At 44.2% G+C, this 14,938-nt stretch overlaps 1 protein-coding gene across 1 annotated transcript in view; it reads right to left on the bottom strand.

The window, feature by feature from the left end:
• Positions 1-13,277, bottom strand: part of LOC118410645 (ADAMTS-like protein 2) — a 19,781-nt gene extending 6,504 nt beyond the window's left edge. The window contains exons 1-3 of the mRNA XM_035812436.1: positions 13,090-13,277; positions 6,751-7,916; positions 387-444 (exon numbers count right to left, since the gene is read on the bottom strand). Of these exons, the coding sequence (XP_035668329.1) occupies positions 387-444; positions 6,751-6,779 (87 nt within the window). The 5' untranslated portion in view covers positions 6,780-7,916; positions 13,090-13,277. The remainder of the gene's footprint in view (positions 1-386; positions 445-6,750; positions 7,917-13,089) is intronic.
• Between the last annotated feature and the right edge of the window lie 1,661 nt (positions 13,278-14,938).

The raw sequence follows: 14,938 nt of genomic DNA, 5'->3' as shown, positions 1-14,938 counted from the left end.
ATCGATTTCGCCTAATGTGAGGGGGGTATTACGTACTCGAGGTGTGGCTCTCCTCAAACATGGGACTTCCATTTTCAACATTGGTTATTTATTTTCCGATATATTAAAAAATCCACAGCATATATTTTCTCATTTTGCAGTTATTTATACACTTAACAGCATGGCTGAAAACTTCCTTTTTGAAATGGCCTAAAATTTATGCGCGCGGGAATGTTATTCATGTAATCAAATATACATGGCCTATTAAAGCAGCATTGAAAGAAGAAGAAACTAGGAGTAACGGTAACGGATTTAATGGATGTAATGGTTTGACGATATCTTCACAATCAATTGATAAGTCAATTAGTTCTATCAATAGCTTTAATAACTTAATGATTGATAATTACCTTATGTTTGGCACTATCCACTCTGACGATAATAAGACCCAACAGCAACGCTGCAAATCTGTAGTGAAAAAAAAATATAAATTCATGATGAAAACTGTCTTCATCTCTTTTGTATTCTTAGTTAGGGTATCAAATAACAGTTTTTTTTCCTGATCTCTTCAGTGTCACTGGCGTAAGATAGTGGATACTATTTGAAACATCTGACCGTTTCCCAAATACCAGTAGAAGCCACTTAATTGCACACCGGATAATCGCACACTTCTGTTAATTGCGCGAAATCCCCAAATCCCATGGTGGTGCGGTCCAGCTAAATAACTTCGCTTTGTTGCACAATTCGGATAATTGCACGAAACACACTGGCAAATGGTGTGTGCAATTAAGCGGCTTCCACTGTAGTTGCTTGAGTAACTGATTTTTGGCATAACTTTTTGAGGTTTACGTTTGAAAGTTTGCTTTGTTTGTTTGTTTGTTTGCACATGAAAATACATAAAAACATCATACAAAAGCGATACATTAAAACAATTGTAGAGGGAGGGAAACGTATGTAGCTTAAACTTAGCCCTCCTCTCCTAAAGAAGTCACAATTGATCACTACAATCGTAAAGTAAATATATAAAATGAGATGGCGGTACCTATAATGATAATCAAATAATGAATCAAGATAAGATAAGAGCAAAATGGTCATCAAATACTGAATTAAGATAAGAAAGATACGATAACAACTGAATATGACAGTCTATAACAGGGGGCAAGGATAGTTTATTAGATAGCTTTTCAGGGCTCTTTTAAATGTTAGAAAAGAGGAAGGTGTTTGTATGTTTGCCTGCATGTAGACTGTACCACAGTGTGGCACATTATTTGTATATTACGGAGGACTGTGCTAGTGATGCGCGAACGAGAGTCATATGGAGTTTATTACTTTGGTGGTATAACAGTTGTGTACAAGTAAATTAGGGTTCAGAAAATTATTAAACATGTCAGGGAGACTGTCATAAATATGCCCTGCTAATTCTCTGTTCTTTCATAAGAATTGTTATGTTTGCTATAAAAAGAGCAATGCATTAGTTGATGGGCAATTTTCCTTTGCGGTCGCATGTACTGACGCGTGATACACAGGAAAAGCTAGATTCACACGTGCGTATGTATATACTCAAGTCCGTATAGGTTCCGTATGGAATCCTTAGCCTCTACCAGGCTCCACAGGTAGCTGGAAAAAATAGTAGAAATTGGGCAAATATAGGCAGCACGCCAAAGGCTGACCAAGGAGTATAGTTCGCAACTCTTAGTTCTCTGTCTATGTTTGTTCAATTTTTACAATTTCTACAGCTACCTTAGGAGCCTGGTAGAGTCTAATTCTTCCATACGGGCCTCATACGGACTTGAACATATACCCACGTATGAACCCATCATAAGGCGCCGTCCGTGTAGCCTTAACTCCTCTGACAAGTTATTTGTCTATATTTTTTCAATTTTTACAATTTCTCCAGCGCCCTTAGGAGCCTAGTAGAGGCTAATTCTTCCATACGGACCTCATACGGACTTGAACATATACGCACGCATGAACCCATCATAAGGCGCCGTCAGTGTAGCCTGCGTGCGAGGCTATATTCAGTTTCACAGACACGTCCCCCCGCGCCACCTGCCGTACACTTTATCTCACCTGCCGCCCAGGTAAACACGGCTGAGTGGCCGGTCAACACAGAGGCCCTTCACCTGACGCCTGCTGTAAACACGGGGCCGACCTGTGCCCACTCTACACGCGCCACGGGCCTTTTTGTGCCATCGATTTGTTTTTGTAATCCCTAAGTAGATACTTGGGTTCGGTTTGCTTCCTTCGCAGGTAAAGCTCCGGTCAATCTCCAGTTAGGCTTAGGTCCCATTTCTAAACCGGGCTCGGCCGTGCAGCTTTCCGGAGGGAAAAGATTGATATAAAAGACATAAAAAATGCTCAAAATGTATGTGAACTAAGCAGTTCTAGGCCGCTCCTATCTTTTAGCGCAGATCTTTTTTTTTTTAAACCCTCTCTTCACAAAAGCAGAATGTATTGAATTGATACGTTGTTTTATTTCTTTGCGCTTTGTCTTTTTTATTATTTCAAGTTGTGGCAAACATTCTCTGAACGATTTTCGTCCTCTATAGTCGATATTTTGCGCCTGTGTATACCATTCAGTACTGCTACGGTACGAGAACAGGACGGTGCTTCTTTGATAAAACAGGATGCAGATGTTAGGAAGAACATTCGTTGAAATAGCTCAGTATTTTGTGCGACGCGTCTGTCAGAAAAACGGGACGATTAAGAGAATCTTACAATCTTCCCTCCACACGTCTGCTTGGAGATTATCTTTAGAACAGGGGGAATCCCAGACAAACTCTGTCCTGTCGTGGTGAAGTTCACGTCCAGCCGTCCCGGAATAGCGCGGGGTCACCGTAAGGTCAGTGTAAGGTCACGGCGAGGTCACTACAGGCCAGGCAGACATGTCTGGGTGGTCGGTTTGCATATCAATCTCCAAACAGATGTTAGGGGACTATCTTCAAATTTTAGACTGCCGGAATTCTTCTTCTGTTTGGAAATTAGGTTTGGACATGTTTTTAACAAGCCATATTTCCCTATTATATTCTACTGTAAACAGATTCATATTTCAAATTTAGTGAGACAAACCTTCAATAGCAAAAGTATATCTATTCTTTCCTTTTTCACTTTAAGTACACTTTGTAAAATTTTAATGTTAGTTGGTATAAATTGTCTTGTTTTGTTGTGTTTCATTCATTCATTCATTCATTCATTCACTCACTCACTCACTCACTCACTCACTCACTCACTCACTCACTCACTCAATCACTCACTCACTCACTCACTCACTCACTCACTCACTCAATCACTCACTCACTCAATCATTTATTCATTAATTTAGCCGTTCACTCTAAACGGCCTCTACAGCAAGCTTATTGAATATTGCCCAGTGGTTTGTTCTTGCCGTTCTCTTCTTCACTGTCGCAATAAAGAACGTATTGTCTATAGATCTATGATTACGATTATCTATATCGTGATTACGTACTGTTAGTGAGTGAAAGTTTTCACCTGTATGTAGTTAGTCTCCTTTAAACTTGCTTGGTTGATGGAAATGGCGGAAATTGGTCAAATTGGGTGAATGAGTCGCGATTGAGGAGTTATCCGGCCATAGAATTACAGATTTGCGACCATTCCTTTGGTAGATCATTCGCCCGATTTGGCCAGTTTTGCCTCAAAGAAAAATGGAGGTATTGCCTTTGGTGTGTCTGTGTTTTTGTGTTTCTGGATATTTGTGATGAGCATAACTTTAGAACCTCATGATGGATTGTAATGATATGTGGGTACGTGAGTAGCTGTTGCAATTTTGGGAAGACTAAGGTCATGGTTAATGTTGGGCCCCCTGGTGTGTGACCTTGGTACAGCAGAAGAACGTACTTTTGTGCTGGAGTCGTGATTTTTTTTTCATAATGATATTAAGAAAAGCAGTGCAGGTTTCGGCCTTCTAATTTGCATAATCAATGCAGACTTGCCATCATGAATCTGATTGGTAAAACATACCAAAAATCATGACGATCCGTCAACACGTTTATATTTTCTCATTAATTATGCAAATGAGGTCGTCATTTGCATAATTAATATGGATTGATTTTTCTCTCTTTCTCATCTATATATGTGACAAGTTTGAAAGTGCTATCATGAAATGCAGCGGATTTATAAATTTTCCTCATTAATCATGCAAATTAGTTGCTGATTTGCATAATTTGTATTTCATAATGTACATTGTTACTTGGGCTATCTACATACTAAAAATCGTGACGATCTATCAACACGTTCTCGAGTTATTCTCGTCCAAAGTTTGAAAGGAAATCGGCGACTGCAGTTCCAAACAAGCCGCTAGGGGGTCTAAACTTATAGTACTTACTCTCTGCCCCAAGGGCTATCTACCACTCAAAAATCATAACCACAGCATGTCCAGAACACGAGATATCAAAAATTGAGATTCTGCTGCAGTACCGTAGCAAGCCGCCAGAAGGCCCATTATCGAAGTTGACCTTCGTTTTCCCGAACCCTACCCACCTACCAAATATTATCGGGATTCATCCAAGACTTCTTGAGTTATGCTGTTAACACACACACACACAGACACACACACAGACTCACAAGCCTAAAACATAACCTTAGCCATTCTGGCAAAGGTAATGATAGGAATTTCATACTTGTTTGTCTCAGCAAAGAAAAAGGGTCTGGTGAAGACTAGCCATTGCTGGTGGTTATGAGGGTCACAAGTGGTAAACGATGATCATGGATACTGATAGGTGTTGCTGTTAACTACATCATAGCCCAAATATGCCTTATATGGGTCCTCATACTAGTTAAATGTCCTCCACTGAGTTGAGAGCTTTACGAAAGAATGAGTAAAAAAACAACTTTACTTCATCTTCACATATTTTGTGGATTATTGTACCCTGTAGTCAAACACATTCGATTTTTTTACCTTCCTGAAACGATACTTTAAACTCAATACGTTGATTTATTCATACAAGTACGTGTACGTAGGTTCATCCACTTGTATCCATTTTAGATATTACTTTTGAAGCTTTGTACTGTCAAAAGAATTACATATCAGTAGACACAGCCACAGACCGTAAAATTGCCAAACAAGGTTGCATTTCGTCTGGCCTCCTCCCGTTTAGTTAATTGGCCCCCAAATCGTGATCAAACCCAGGAAGGGAAGCTCACTATGACCCTGCTAATGACCCGTACATGAAACGTTCCCGCCAATAAACTGCAATCTCGTTCGCAGTAAATCTGACCTCGTTCCCGAGGTCCCGTGCGGTGCCCTTAATTTGAGCACACCTGCCGCCAACACGACATCAGTTATACGTGTGGCTAGATGATTTTTCCAGCGACCATATTCTTTACAACGACACAACTAAATGTTAACGATTGAAACAAGAAATTAAAGAAAAATTACAACTCTCTATTGCCCCCCACCCCCACTGAATTGGGTAACATATGTGAGAAGAATGACCTTGACGAGACAGCGTAGCAAGGTCAGTGTAGTTTTTGTCGTCTTGAATTGGTAGAATTTTTCCCTGTGTTTCTCTGACCGAATGTGACCTAGGTCAAAACCCCCACCTGCGCAAACCGACGGGTTGACACACGCCGACAGGATAGGAATGTGCAGGAGGAGTTCAAAGGTCAAGTTCTCCTCCTGATATTATTGGGTCAGCTGGTCCAATTGAACTTTCTTTCCCTCCGCCTTGTGGAACGAGAACAACTTGTATCAACACGGGACATCTGTAGCGTTTAGGGAACCTTGTGACCTTGCTGCTTGCTAGGGCCTGACAATGTATGTAACCGCTAGGAACGAATAAACAAGAATCGCTTTAGGAGGTGCTCCTGTGAAAAAATCACCGGGGGTTTCAGCAAAATGATTTGTGGAGAAATTCAGGACTGCTAAAAGGTAACACAACCTCTAACAGGTTGAAATGAAAGGTGTTTCTATCTAATTAATCTTTAGAACCACTTTAACTGGTAAAACCAAGAATACAAGTATGTGAACTACAAATTTTAACGGCACGCATATAATACAATAGTTTCTGTCGGCGATGTATCAAAATCATTACCCTCAGAAATCTGTCGACCAACATTATTTTCTTCCTCTCTTAGAATTCGAATTTGATATAAAAGTTCGTCTGTTTTTGAAATGCACTACACACAGTACAGATTTAAACGTTGTTCCAACACGAAAAAAAAAAACGAACTGAATTTTGAACTACCCCATTGACTGTAAGCTCCCTCAGATTTCAAGTGTCAAAACAACTAGAGTAAGTATTTGCTGAGACATTTGATATGCTCGGAGAAATATCCCAAGTTCAAGACGACAAACAATATTGACTCGACGTCGGCTGTGCTAATAAGAATACGGTTATGCATTCTAACTCCACCGGTCTGTTGAAAATTTCACGCAAACATTTCAACTTGAACTACCGTCAAGCATAGCCAAGCTCACAGCCACGGTACAAAAACCCATTCCGTGCCGTCAGTCAATATTAGGCCTCCCAAACCGCACAGTAGGGAAGTCAAACATCATAAGTGTACAAGAGCTTTCTGTTCGGCACTCTGTTTGACAAGTCCGTTTGTGTGCGTGGCTATTTTGGGTGCACTTCTATAGTCCGGGGTCGCGAGGGCCGGTCTTGCCGAGAATGGCCGACTGTTTAACACAGACAAAAACGCTCTTCATGCTAGAGAGATGGTAAACTAAACAGGAGAAAAGTAAGCTAGCTAGGCACACTTGGAATGGATAACTAGAGTAACGCCAAAACATACAAGACTGCCAAGATTCCTTACCTTAGAACTGAGCGATACCTTGGCCGCATCTTGGTAGCTTCTTCACCTTATATCCAATTGTCAAAGATCCAAGAAACTTTCGAAAGCCGATAGGAAGAAATCCCAGACAACACGTGGGAAAAAGAACGACGCTTGAAGAATCCGTTTCGAATCCTTAACATGAAGACGGCAAAGAATATTTCAGAAATGACGCGATACAAAGAAATCCGGCCGGTAAAATCTTCAACACACACCGAGGAAAGTATTCCAACGTTCACGATGAAAACTCCGTAAGTTTGGTACGTGGAATCCTGTATACACGCATACACGCGCTCGCGCACAGGAGAAATAAATCCACGGCTTGTCTGGCTGTCAGCTACCGGTGCGGTATGATCAGGTCCCGGTGGAGTTGCCACCCCCTCCCGGTGTCACATGAACACACTGATGATGAGATGCAACCAACAACACGGGCTTGTCAACAGGAAGGGACAGACGAGCAGGACAACAACAACGTTGTACAAACCGCGTTCTGTGTACTGACAACTTGTCAGCATTCACCACGAAGTCCAACTAGCACGTCTCACACCAACATCTCACCACAGACGACACGTACCATCTTAAGATTCCATCTAAGACACTTGCGGCTTGCTTTCAACCTTGAAGACTTTTTCTTGAGATGTCAGCAAGTGACTACGAGTCATCTCCTTGTTACTCCTTCCACCAGGTCAACTTTCCACGCGGCACACGTGACCAACTCCTTGAACTCAGGTGCTTACGTGTTTCTTGGTCCGTAAGACGTCTTGGAGAAAGTCCGCCACATCTTAGTCGTCAAGGTACGTTTCCTCCTTCCCTCAGAAGTAAGATCAAAGGCACCGCCGTCCTTTTTGCACCTGTTCTTTTGAACTTGTGCCTTCTGACACTACGTCGTAAGATGGTAACTTCTGTATGACTTTGAAACACGATGGAGTTCCGTCTATCTGATCCCAATGTGGAAATATCCCAAACTTTTGACCGTCAGGAGTTGGCCGTACGTTTTGAAGGGATTTCAGTACAGTAGCTTCAATCCAAGCGTTTAGTCATTCACTAGTTCCCATAACAGTTCGACATACTTTCCTCTACCACCCTACTAGTAGAAAACGTCCCTCTTGTACGTTAGTCACTTGTAGGCAGAGATGCACATCCACAGTCTGTAAGGAAAAAGAACAAAACAACGGTTCAGACAAAGGGAAGTCTAGTAGTAGACACAAAGTATCTTTTTTCTATAACACTTACACACTGTTACGGATACCATAAGCTTTAGTGTTTACTTTGAGTGTTTTGTTTGGCAATATCCGATACACATTTGTAAGAAAAGAAAGAGACGCTTGTCAGTTGTTTAGACAAAAGGAAATGGGTATCTGTAAACAAACTATAGTAAAAGAATTGGGCTAATCTTTAATACGACCATGATGCGATCACATTCTTCTTGCGTCGTCGTACGATTTTTTATGTCGCGGGACTTCCTTGCACTCGATCGTGACACAAGCAACGACCGACAACGACCTAAGACAGCCTTTTTGTAGCAAGACAGCTGAACTTCGTACGACAGCTGGACAACTGTACCGTTAGTGCACCTGATTCAGTTTGCAATCGTACGACGCTCGTAGGACGTTCGTAGGATGATTGTAATACCAATGTAACAAGGCACTTAACAAGATTCAGTTTGCAACCCTACGACGGTCGTAGGACGTTCCTAGGACGATCGTAAGACCAAGTCCTACGACCAATATGACAAGGCACTTTACACAAAAATCTAGAACGGTACAGTACACTATATTACATTACAATCATCACTGGAACTGATACAAAAATGCAAATAAACAAAAGATATTAGCCATTGCGTCATTTCTTCCATATCAATGTCTGAGTCATGTCCATCATTATGGGGTCAAGTTTGTGCGTTTATTTTGGGTGCCATTCCTTCCCGTGGACGTACCGTCTTGGTCACTGTTGCCACAACCCTTCAAACTATCTTAACACTTTCACTTTTGTGCCAGGAATGCGAGGAATTCGTCGGAGCAAAACAGCGGAGAGAAACCACCTCGGCGCGTTTGTAGGAACAACTTCCCATGACATTTGTGTGTGTCTACTAATAGGGCCGCTGGGCTGGTTTACAAGCAGATGTTGGGTGTGAAAGATCGTAGCGTTTTCTCTGACTGTCGGGCTTTATCTTTTACATCTGCGCTTATTCTCTGACAGCCTCCGATCCTAAACGCACGCACAGTTGGCGTGGGGACTCTGGGGAAAGCCTGGAATATTTCGTTAGAAAACGTTACGGGACCTACCATTCTAGTATTAACCTCTTTATGCTACGTTCCTATTTGGAAAAAAATGGAGCTCTCTAGATAGTTTTTAGGGCTATTTTTTGTACTTTCGAGTGTGAATCCTTACATGGCCCTGTGGGACAGTCTGTGGTTACCGGGCTATTTTGGGGTATGGCGGCCCCGGATCTTTTTTAACTCGTAGTTAAAATAAGTCCGGGACCCGGCAACAAATAGATAACGTCACCTAATCACGAGAAAAGAAAGCGATATATTCCCGCGGTATCCTTCAGTCCACCGGGACCGGATCAGTTCGGGGCCCGGCCGGAGCAACATCCCCTACGTACGCACTATGTGATTCCGTAATTCCAGTCAATATATAGGTCATAGCAATATATGTGTATTAATGATATATGTGTATTAATGATGACATTATGATATTGTCTCACATGTACGGCATCTTGTACACTTGATTACTGCTGATGGAATAAAAGTAATGGAAAAAAAATCCCCTACGTACGGGCACCGGTGCACCATAGGAGACCCCCCCCCCCCAAAAAAAAGCCCGATCGTAGAGCCTGCTATGGAGGCTACCCAGTATCTGCTTGTAGACCAGTTTGGCACACCGCCAGACCATGCTGTGCTTGAAGCCAACTCCAGGGAAATAGTCCGTGTAATGGCGTAAGGGAGTGAGGAATAACAGCTTTGTTTTGACTTCTAGTCTTTAGACCTGCCCACTCTGACGGCTATGTTTTTACACGGTTACAACTTAGGCAATTACACATAGGAACCACCCGGACAGATCGCACTGTCGGAGGCTTGGGCTGTGTGTGGGTTTCTACACTTAGAGGCTGGTTTCAACTGCGGTTTGGGGGGACTGAAGCCGAGCCAACTGCGGTTTTTGAGATAAAGCAGAAGCAAGCAGACCGTTTGGCATCGGCCGATTCTGATACACCTTCAAAAGGAATCGCCATCTTACAAATCGCCTGCTAGCTTCTGAAGTTCATGCTTCGGACGTACAAATAAACGTGAACTTTTGCAAAGTAACGTTCAATGTTAACCAAGCTTTCAAGCTATCAGCTTGGAAAATCTCCAATGGACAAATCCATGTGCAAACACAAAGCATAGCAACCCCTTAACATTGTCCAGTTACAAGTTATAGTTTGGCCGCAAAGGTCCTTTTTGTGGGGAATCATTCTTTAGAGGTGCAAGAGTGTACGACACATTGGGTACAGGATTCAAAGAGATGTCTGCTCCCTCCAAGACCTAGAAGTGCTTTGGGTACTAGTGACTACGTTGTAAGACAATAGTCCACTTTAAAAGCTTGCTTGTTCTAAAGATCACAAAGAAGGCGTTAAAAGTGTATACAGCGTATTTGAAGTGGGCATTCAGGCCGTATGCAAGTTATAACCGCCTGTATTGTTCCACAGGAAATATCATCGAACGGCCACGACTTTTAAAATCATTTCCTTTGTCAGAATTTCTCTTTTGAAACGCCATAGAACGACTCGCCCGTACTCGCCCGTATGCCGCATTGTGGACCGTTATAAAAGCTTGTCCGGTCGACGTTTAATATATCCAGCATGTAGCCACAGAACAATGGCACAAACTGGGTCAACAACGGACGGCAATTCAAAATAACGTACGCTCCAGTTGAGGGGGGAGATATATGCCGCAATCAGGTTACGAACAGGGCGAGATAAATGTCTTCAAGATGGCCATTGTTCTCCTATTTCCGTGGGTCGAACAGAAAAGATGGGATTTTGATGAGGCACCTTTGAACTCGAACATCCATGCGGACCGCGCGGGAAGTGCAGCACGCTGGGAGGCGTGGCACCTGGATGGGGTGAAAACCAGTGGAAGTTGTACAAGTTGGTCAAACATGTGAAAAGAGAAGGTCACAGTTACGTATGGGCTTTTGGGGATGACCAAAGCAATGGAGGGCTTGGTATTGTGGGGAAGGTGTGGTATGCAGCTGTTTCAGACAGGTGTCAGGTAGGTGATACAGGTGTCAGGCAGGTGATACAGGTGTCCAGCAGGTGAGACAGGTGGATGTTAGGAGTGACAGGCGTCAGGCAGGTGAGAAGGGCGAGTTAGGTTTGGACAGGTGAGGCAGATGCATCTCAAGTGAGACAGATGAAGCAGGTGTGTTTCATGTGATACAGGTGTCAGACAGGTGAGACAGGTGTGTCTCAGGTTAGCCAGACGTTTGTAAACAGTAGCACGCGAGTTCCAAGGTCAGACTATCCTACATACAGACCCAACTACCATAACACACGCTGGTAGGCGTAGACCTTTCTCCAAGCAGATGTAAGTGGGGTGCTCTGTCACTCCTTAATCGCTACAGTGGGTTCCTAACATGGTAGTGTCTTGGGGCTTTACTATCTTTTCGCGCTTTGTATCATTTCCCCATTTAAAGTGATTATTGAGGAGTGTTATGAAACTAGGTCAACATTTGGGGTCAAGTGATCAGACAAAGTCGCCATAAACAAAGATTTGTCTAGATCAATAATAGGAAAATATGCAGCAACGTGAGCTATATGGTTTGCACTTGCTTACAAAATTATGAATATCTTATGAATCATTACCACTTGTAATTTAGCACATTCACGTCGGTAACAGTGTGGAAAAGCCTCCTTACCCAAATTCCATATAGCACACGTTCCAGCGTTATAAGCTACCATTCAATCTCTTCCGGTCTCCAAATACCTGTCATGAAGCAAATGTTTTTGTTGGAAGGAAAATCTAGACTGTAACATTTCTAACTTGTCCTGTTTTTTGGGGGGAATTAACTCACAAGTATACATCACCACCTATTTCACCCAACCCCCTCGAGGCCAGTCTTTACACAACCCCCACCCCCACCCTACCCTCGGGAAAGTTATCGAGTGTGCCACCGCGCGAGTTCGTGACACCCCCGACAGCAGTTAGCTTGGTGGGCGGCCAAAACAAACCCGCACCTCCCCGTGCCCTATCCTCTTCCCTCCGGACGTCCGGACGCATGAGCGAGAGAGAGAAAGAGAGAGAAAGAACGCTCGTGCTCCTAGCTTCAACTATCCACACATCACTCCTCACATGTTGAAACTAGTGAAGACTCATAAAATCCTAGTGAAACGCACGTTGCGACCCGATGTAAAACTTCACGGTTACAGTACTTACCGTCCAGACCTGAGAAACACACACAAGCACGTAGAAAATCTCTTGGGTAAGAACACTACACAGCGGCCGTTCAACTGCACAGTGACTCACTCACTTACACCTGCCACATCTAAACCAAACGCTGTCGCACCTGCACAGGTACACGTGTGTGACGTGACACACCTGTACACAATACCTGTCGTCAGTAGGACACGTCCCTTCCGTCCGTCTTGCTGTCGATAATCGTAAAACCTCAGCCCACAGCACGTCCCGTGGTACGGTACGCCCTGGACGCCACTTGGGTCTTTGCCAAGTCCAGCCTGGATGGATGTATATGTACGGGCGCTATAAGTAGCACCGGCGGCGCGGGGGCTCACCAGTGGCGCCCTCCCTGTGGGTCCCTCCCCGCCGTGCTAGCCCCGAGAGACGTCCCGCTATCACTGGCGTGTAGACAGCGTCATGGCATGTAGAGGGGGGTGGGGTGGCTACGAGTTAATCGCCTCGCTATAACTCCGCTTGGAACGGTAGCACCAACCCGACAACATTTCTATACACCAACCCATGCAACACTTCACTTCACCTACCTGTGTATGTAGTGTAACACCACAGCGCTGGCTTTATGTTCAAACACGCGCACTGGCAGTGTCGATCGACCCGCACGGAAGAAGCATAAATCTCTTAAGACCCTGCCTCAAGACAAAACATATAGTAACTCCCGAGAAAACCCCTGCTCTGTAAATAGCCCAGCTCGCCCCAATGCCGACCTCCCGAGCAATGTTAGCGCCGAGCGTTGCCGAGCAGAGAAATCGCGCCATCAGTTGCTACTTATGGGGTCAGCCCGGCTATGTTTCGGGTCGATATATGTGGCAGGTCTTTAGAGTTAGCGCTAAATCTGTCCCCGTAGGAGGACTGGAACAAGTACCTGTTTGTCCCGGGTTGAGAGAGGCCGTCGTCTCGGGAGAGATGTGGAGGTGTCCCGAAGGTTGGACGCGGTTTGTCCGGAGTGATAGCGGAGGTGTAGTTATCGGGGCAGTCCGGCGGTAGTGACCGAGCACAATGACCGGCGCGTGGTCTATTCATTAGAGGTTAGGCACACACATGGGGACAGGAGGGCTAGAAGGCTTCGCTTACAGGCCGGTTCCTAGTCTCTACAACAGGCTTCGCGTACAGAACGCTTTGATGGTTCTACACCAGGCTTCGCTTACAGGTTGCTTTGTGGTCTCTACAACAGGCTTCACTTAAAGGGCGCTCGGTAGTCAGGCCTCAGGCTTCGCTTACAGGCTGCTCTATAGTCTCTACAGCAGGCTTCGCATACAGACTGACTTATAGTCTCTACTCCAGGCTTCGCGTACAGGACATTTTGTAGTCTCTACAACAGGCTTCGCTTAAAGGGCGCTGTGTAGTCAGGCTTCGCTTACAGAACGATCTGTAGTCTCTACACCAGGCTTCGCTTACAGAACGATCTGTAGTCTCTACACCAGGCTGCACTTACAGGCTGCTCTGTAGCCTCTACAGCAGGCTTAGCTTACAGGCGCTCTGTAGTCTCTAAAGCAGGCTTTGCTTACAGGTCGTTATATAGCCTCTACAGCAGGCTTCGCTTAATTAATTACAGGACATTATGTAGTCTCCGCAACAGGCTTCGCATACAGACGCTCTGTAGTCTCTACAGCAGGCTTCGCGTACAGGGCGTTATGCAGTCTCTACAGCAGGCTTAGCTTACAGGCCACTTTGTAGCAGGCTTCGCTTACAGGACGTTATGTAGTCTGTACAGCAGGCTCCGCACAGGCAACACAGGCCTGTACAACAGGCCGCTCTGTAGCCACAAAAGTAAGCTTTGCTCTAGGCCAGTGAAATGAAGAAATAGATGTAAAGTGCCTTTTTCTAGTGCACAGCATCGCAGCATGTCAAGGCAATTGAACCAATTACCTCTGGCTTCCGGGTCAAACAGACCTTCCAATGCTCCACCGATGTTTCCATGTTTTTTGGACCACGAGAGCAAATTTAAACACCTGCATCACAGACGCCTGACGTGGCGAGAGAAACCCTTATAACGCCACCTATGTAAATCATCCTCCCCACTCTAACTTGTCAGGACTGCCAACCCCACTCACATGGCCATTGTTCTCTCTCTCTCACGCACACCTGAGTTACGGGGACAGCTGTGGCACACATTTTACCGTCTGACCCATATATGACTCTTAATCTCTACCAGGCTCCACAGGTCGCGGGAAAAATAGTACAAATCGGACAAATATAGATACATAACATGCCAGATGAGTTAGCTGACCGAGAATTATGGCTAGCGACCCAGCTAACTCGTCTGACATGTTACCTGTTTACGTTTGTCCAATTTCTATTATTTTTACAACGGCCTGTGGGGCCTGGTGGAGGCTAATACTCCCATGCGCGTCTCATACGGACTTATATACGATATATACGCAGGTGTGACCCCACCTTTGTGGGCTCACAGTTGTGCGTATATTCATGTCCGTAGGAGTTGCGTATTGACATTTTTATTTGGCTTAGTTTAAGTTTCCGGGAAACAAACTGTTTTATAACTTTGAAGTGAAGTTGTGTAGCTTGTTTAGCAAACCAAAAAAATTGCGATTTTTTTGACCGCAAATATTAAACAAGACAACAACGACAAAATAAAAGTCAATACACACAGACATTGTACGGAGTTGGATATACGTACTTGGATATACGTACGACTGTGAATGGGACCTTAAGTCTGGTTCACACGTACGTATATATTCAAGTTCGTGTATATG

Source organism: Branchiostoma floridae, chromosome 2, assembly GCF_000003815.2.
Source record: "Branchiostoma floridae strain S238N-H82 chromosome 2, Bfl_VNyyK, whole genome shotgun sequence".
NCBI classification, from domain to species: domain Eukaryota; kingdom Metazoa; phylum Chordata; class Leptocardii; order Amphioxiformes; family Branchiostomatidae; genus Branchiostoma; species Branchiostoma floridae.
The sequence above is the reverse complement of the archived record's forward strand: the minus strand, read 5'-3'. Positions and strand labels throughout refer to the sequence as shown.